This window comes from Cyprinodon variegatus, unplaced genomic scaffold (assembly GCF_000732505.1).
Source record: "Cyprinodon variegatus isolate N-32 unplaced genomic scaffold, C_variegatus-1.0 Scaffold472, whole genome shotgun sequence".
NCBI classification, from domain to species: Eukaryota; Metazoa; Chordata; class Actinopteri; order Cyprinodontiformes; family Cyprinodontidae; genus Cyprinodon; species Cyprinodon variegatus.
In genome coordinates this window covers 560,960-567,773 of record NW_015150925.1, presented here as the reverse complement: position 1 = coordinate 567,773, position 6,814 = coordinate 560,960, and the positions used below count along the sequence as shown (strand labels likewise).

At 41.6% G+C, this 6,814-nt stretch overlaps 1 protein-coding gene across 1 annotated transcript in view; it reads left to right on the top strand.

Moving 5' to 3' along the window:
* The window catches only part of cemip (cell migration inducing protein, hyaluronan binding), a 118,692-nt gene that overhangs the window by 109,170 nt on the left and 2,708 nt on the right, over positions 1-6,814 (top strand). The window contains exons 24-26 of the mRNA XM_015389797.1: positions 5,431-5,517; positions 5,897-6,054; positions 6,169-6,269. Coding sequence (XP_015245283.1) covers positions 5,431-5,517; positions 5,897-6,054; positions 6,169-6,269 — 346 coding nt within the window. The remainder of the gene's footprint in view (positions 1-5,430; positions 5,518-5,896; positions 6,055-6,168; positions 6,270-6,814) is intronic.

The following is a 6,814-nucleotide window of genomic DNA, read 5'->3' as shown; positions in this document are numbered from 1 at the left end:
CTGCTTCGGTCGGGAGCCATGTTGCTGCTCCTGGTAGCAGCCGTGTTGCTGCTCCTGGTAGCAGCCGTGTTGCTGCTCCTGGTAGCAGCCGTGTTGCTGCTCCTGTCGGCAGCCGTGTTGCTGCTCCTGTCGGCAGCCGTGTTGCTGCTCCTGTCGGCAGCCATGTTGCTGCTCCTGTCGGCAGCCATGTGTCTTCATCAGCCAGTTCCTTGTTCTCATAAAACAAATGTGAAAAAAAACAAAGCTTTATTTGATCATCTTTGATCACTTTACTTGGATTTTCACTTTTTTTGGATTTAGTTTTTACATATGCATAGATACACGTACAGATATATATACAGAAGAGCTACATGGGTATATATTTTATCTCTTTTTATTCTTATTTTTTATCTTTATTTTATTGTATAGTTGGATGTGTGTGTTTATACTATATAAAACAATAACTTGAGCGTGGATTATTAAAGTATTTCTGATTCTGATTTAGGCAGGGCGGCGTGTTACAGCACTACAAGCAGTGATGTCATTGGGTTGGTTGATGCTACCGCTAGCAGTTAACATGACGAAAACTATTATTAGATATGTGATGTTTTAGTCATTTTTAATTGACGAAAACTGTAAAAGGTTTTAGTCAGTTTTACTTTAAAACAAAGTGTCTCAGAGAAGTTGTGAAAATAGCAGATCTAGTTCAACATATCCTCTTGGTTAATATAGCAGACAGACCAGCTAACAAAATGTCCAATAAAGGAATGATTTTATCATCCAAGGTTTCCATCCCAAAGCAAACACTTCCTGATCTGCTATGAATTCTGCGTTAAACACAGATCAATAAAAATCTGCATTAGTCCAAAAAAGCAAAGAACAAAAACATTCTTCTTTCTACTTTGGTGGTTTTAGCTTTATTTCTGAGAATTAACCCTTCGGTTCCCGCTGCTCAGGGGTCACAGGTTTGATATAAAAGAAAATACAGAGAGAACCTTAATAACTGCCTTGTAAGTAGGGTTGGGAATTGATAAAATTTCACGATTCCGATTCTCTGAAACAATGAACTTGGTAAGTGGACGCTGATATTCATCTACCTTCGCCTGGGATATTCTATCTCTGCCTGCCTCAGTGAAAACAGAAAGCAGTGAACGGGAGCTGCAGTCTCTGAGCCAACCAGGCTACCCGTCTCCATAGGCGGATCTACTGGGGTGGCAAAGGGTGGCAAATGCCACCCTAAATGACAGCCTTGTCACCCCTGCTGCCACCCCAGTTGGCTGTAGGGGTGGCGAGGCTTATAAATTATGGATAATTTGAGAATTACAACCGCTAATTTCCAATGTCGGACTGCAGTGAATGCAGCACGAGATGACGCGAGAGCGCCTGAGACTGATTAGTTTTGAAAAACCGAATGGGGCAAAGCGAGGGAGCCAGGGGTGATAAGGAGAGGAGACACGGGATGAAACAGGTAAAAGCTGATCAACTATCTATTGAGAAATTAAATTATAATGAAAGCACAATGTTGCTAGCATAGCTGCAATGCTGATTTTGAGATGATAAAAATCAGGTTGCAGAACGTTATTTCTCTATGTTGTTAGTTAGGCCTAAGGCTCATAAAGACATATTTGCGGTCAACTTTGACAGAAAAGAGACTGTAAAGTTTGGTTTAACTCAAATCAAAACGCACAAAGGCATTGGATCTAAATACATTTGTGAAGCGTTTTGCTGAGCAACATGGAAATCGCCGCATTCAGCTGCTATAGTCATGTCAACTTTATGTTATGATTTCTGGTGAGCCTTTACAGAGATGTTACATTCAGTTTTGGCACCAGAGAAAATCTGATATTTCCTTAACCTGACTCTTCCAGATGGATTTGCTGGATTTGCTCCGCATATCCATCTGGAAACCTTCAGTTGAAGTAATTTTGGGAAGGGGCGAAAATACTGGTTAGCTGATTGGCCTATGTTGGTGATAGACGGGCCAAATAAACCAATCAGATCAACGAAGCATATGACGTACTAACAGAGCGACGACGAAGAGGAGCCAATTGATAGATCAAACTCTTGCCGAAACCAGTCGGGAGAAGAGCAAAAACATCTTTTCCTCTGAGAAAAGCCTCCAGAGCAGTGTTTTGCTCTTCTTTCAGTGAAGAAATACTCTGTAATTCCGATAAAACTTGCTCGATAGCCACGCTAACGCTAGTTTCATCGGCTGAAGCCGCCATGTTCTTTAGACTGAACTGTCGAGCTTCTCGTTGCGTCACACCTCAACCCGCCTCAAAGCCAACGCTGATTGGACGTTCGTTTGGTGAACGGCTCCAAATTTTCTTTAACGGAGAGTCTCCAGACTGATCTGCGAGTGAAACCTTGAAACCTTGCGAGATCAGGATGGTCTCATGAGGCTAATATTTCCTTTAATAAAACCAAAAGTGTTAAAAGTAAAGTTAAAAATGTGAAATCCTGCTTAAATCCTGCTTAATATGAAGCAGTGTTGTTGTTTCTTTTTTTTTTGTATATATAGTATGAAACTATCCAGAATTTACCTGTATGAACCTAATCACAAAATGTTTGTACTTTTTCAGACTGGAAGCAAAATAAATTTTTTTGTTGCTTCTTTTCAGATTTGTGGAGATTTTGATGTAACATACAATACCTGCCTTTTTGTTGATTTGTTGATACAGCAGCTCTATCTACAGCATATTTACATGCATGAAATGTCCCTTTCATGTTGCCTTAACTGCTGTATGATAAGTTACTGAGGAACAAAAGGGGTAAATGTGTGTTCAGAGTAAACAATACATAGATGTCTGGTACCTTGTTTGGGTGCCTTAACCCATTTATTTCTACTGTGTAGTTCTGCTCACTTTAGTACAGCTCAGTCCATAGATCTCTGATGGGTAACTTTTTCTTTTTTATAGTTTGTTCTCTGACAGTCAATCTCACACATCTGCGACTCAACGCCTGTGTCTTACCATAATACCTTTCCTGTGATAATGCCCCTCTAGAAGTAGTGTTACCTATTAAGTGAGATCACATTGTGTGATGTATTTCTAATATGAACTGTTTCACATGAAACACTTACGCTACATACTATTCTCACCAAACTGTGATAACTGTGGTTAAATTCAGTGTAAACAAATGCCACATGTTGCCACCCCTCAAAAATTCCTGCCCCCTCTCGCCACCCCATAAATATTTTTCTAGATCCGTCTCTGCCCGTCTCCTCACAGTCGTCTAAATCTAATGGAGAAGGAATCCGTTTAATGAAAAAGCATTACTGTACAATTTCTGGAAATAAACTCATCTCCCCCTGATTTAAATAAACAAGCGTCACCTTTCTCTCGCTCCCTGAACTGCGGAGCAACTTCGTAGCATTTTTCGTAGCCTCCAAAGAGAGGCAGGAAACTGGTTCATTTCCAGAAATGGCATCTGATTTACTAGGAACCACATTAAGCTCAGCCAGTGATATAAAACTAGCTGCTTCCCACCAGAGTTTCCTTCCATGCTAGTCGTAACTTTAGCTTCTGTCTGGAAGCATCAAAAACACGGCATTCGTTAAAATCTACGCCATGTTGTGTGCGCAGGTGTTTCTGCATGTTGGAAGTATTTCCTTCCGCGGATGTTATTGCCACTTTACATCCAAACGTTTGAACGCCTTACCCGATGGGACGCCATTTTTTTCTGTATTGCTTTTCTAGATTCATGCCAGGTCACATGGTTCTTGCTTACTGAATGCCGTGTGCGTAACTTCTCGTGCTGCCCGGCACTAGGCTCTGGTGCTTCCTGGAATCGATAAGAGAATCATAAAGCGAGCTGCCAAGCGGTTCCATGGAATTGGAAGCGGTTTTTGATTCCCATCCCTGTCCATCAGACACATTAGAGGTCCGTTTCACAAACAGTGATCAGACCAGTCACCATGACAACGTGCAGGGGGAAGTCTGACCTCTGACCTTCAGACTATAAAAACATGCTCACACTCCCCCCTTGTGGCTGAAGACAAATTAAATCAAATTCCATTCATATTTCACCAGGTCATTTGTATAAAAATGTTTGATCATCATCATCATCATCACCATTATTACCTTCATCACTGCTGAGTTTTCTATTGGTTAACAGAATCTCATCAGCCATCCAATCATTCCTCATCATTTGCCTCCAGGGATGTAAAGCAACCAACATCAGCTGATGAAGAACATGAGAAGTTTCCCTTTACTGTTTCCAAACATAATAGATAATAGATTTCTACTTCTATCCTCATTAAATCTATCATCATGAGGTCCTAAATCATTTATTCTTCTAATGGGTGAATTAAAGCTGCCATCATAAACAGGAACAGGTTAGCCGCAGCCTCAGAGCCTGAGGTTTTCCGTTATCTGCATAATCACAGGATCCAGACTTCCTATCTATCTTCTCTGTTTCTAGGCAGATATTCTGATGTTTGGTGGATCCAACTGAATCCCAGCTCAGCTCCTCCTGGTGCTTTAGAAAAACCCAGACTAAATAAACTCTTCAGCCCCGACCAGCTTCCACTCACTAACCCATGGACAGACAGGAAGTCAGAAATAAATCAAGTTAATGATCACGTCATCAACGTGAGTCTTCAGGTCTCCATGTTTTTCACTCAAACTGAGGAGAATAACTAATGATTGATGGCATAACCCGATCCGTTCAGAGGCTCTGGCTGCTTTAGCTGCAGAGCCCCCTGCTATAACCATGGAGAACGTCAGAACTGCCAGAAACTTTCATCTCCTTGGCTACCATCTCTCCTCCTAGTAACCATCCAGCAGGCGGATGTGATGTCATCAATGAAAACCTACAATGCAGCGATAGAGCATATTCCTTCCCATTATCATCACATCTCATCTCAATCCTCATCATCATGCAGGGGACCAAAACACCTCGCCTGTTCAGCCAGGCCAACAGTTCCCTCTAACGACCCCCCTTTCAGAGACATAGACAGGTATGGGGCATTGAAGGCTAACAAAGAAGCCAAACAACCTCCATTCCAAAGGGGGGGGGGGCCCGTTCATCCGCTTCTATTTGCATGTTTTCTAAACTAAAACCAGGCTTTGTTGGGCTGCTGGATAAAACCTGGAACTACACGCCATTTCTGACATTTTGAATTTAAAAATCTTCCTGGATGGAAGAGAAACGTCTTCAAACTTGGAAACAAAGTCCAGTCGATTGATTATAACTTTTGTGAAATACTGGTTTACTACTGGTTTACTGATATAATGGTGTACTGGTTTATTTTTTTTACTGCCAAGATGGGGTTTATTGTCCAATGCATGGTCTTTTCTGCATTCCTAGGACCATCTATTAATGTTCTAAGTTCTTGGGCTGGTTCCTACCTCATGTTTCCAACTCTCACTGTTCTCTGTGTGGACTGGTTCTGACCCGACCTGAAGGCCTGTTTTTACCTTCCTTGTTCCTTTGCTTCTGTCTCCTCAGAATTCAGCGGATCACTTCCTGGAGGTCCAGCTGGTTTCCTACAGCGTTGGATTTTTCCACGCCAAGGAGGACTTTGCTTTCACAGAGGTAACTTGGTCTCAAACTGACCTTGTGGATGAAGTTCATCCAAGTCTTCAATCCTCACAGTTCTGAGACACGCTGTGGACTGAGTGGAAGGTCCAGGAGAAGAAGTTCTCCATGTTCAAAGGTTCTACAGAGGTTCTGGTTCTATTGGTTCTGTCAGGGAAGTTCTGGGGTATGGGTGTTTCTGATCCAGTAAAGTTCTGGCTGTTTCCAGTTCATATCCCACATCCCAACTGAGTGTTTTGTCAAAGCTTATTTGTCTTCTGGAAAGTTCTACTTTACATGAAGATTGTTGGTTCTGGTTCCTTAGAACTTCTTGTATTGTGTTGGTAACCCAACAGGCTGAGCAAAACTGATGCTGATGGTTCTGCTGTCTCACCAGGTGAACGGCAGGAAGTGGTACCAACTAGATGATGGACTCCACCTGACTGTGGTTGATGGAGGTGATGGGAAGCTGGTGGAGAGCAGAGGCTTCAGGACGTCTGTCCTCCAAGAAGACTCTGCTGAGCTGGAAGCCTACGTCAATGGACTGAAAGACGGGTGAGTAGATCCAGTTCTGGTTCTTGTGGTTCATCTCTGTGAGTCTGCAGGACCACCTCAGCCAGAAGAGCTTCTCCTCCTGGTTAGTGCTTAATTATTGTCTTGTATTTTCAGCTCCATCGTGCTCCTGACATCCAAAGGCAATCTGGTTCCTGGAGGATCCTGGACCAAAGTCCTGGAAAAGCTTGGAGCAAAACCCATCAGCAGTTTAAAAGGTACTGAATGACAGCGCTGGAAAAATTACTCAGAAACGGTACTTATGTGTAAATACAAATAAACAAACAAATTAATACTCTATTAAAAGTATCACACTGACATTTGTACTTAAGTAAAAGTAAAAAGTACTTGCTTTTAAAAATACTGGAAAGTGTTAAAAGTAATTCCTGAATAGCATTATTAAGTGTATCTACTATATGTATGTTTTCTTTACGTCAGTAATGTTATTTAATGAACAGTGCTGTTTTGTTTTTACCTTCTATCAAAGTTCAGACTTGGGATTTCTAATTTTGAAATTTCAGGGATGATCAGTAAAATATGATTAGGTTCAGAAAGACGACTGGTTAAACCTCTGAAAGTGTTTAATTCAACAAAACATGCCGTGTTTTATTTAATCTGAAGTTAGCAGATTGCTACAACACCAACCTGACTGTGACTAACAGGATTTGATCTTTTCAACTAAAGTTTTTATCTCCAGTTTAATCCTGAACTCCACTGTTTAACAATCCTGTAAAGGCAGCTTTGAAATTCAGGGCTGTCAGAC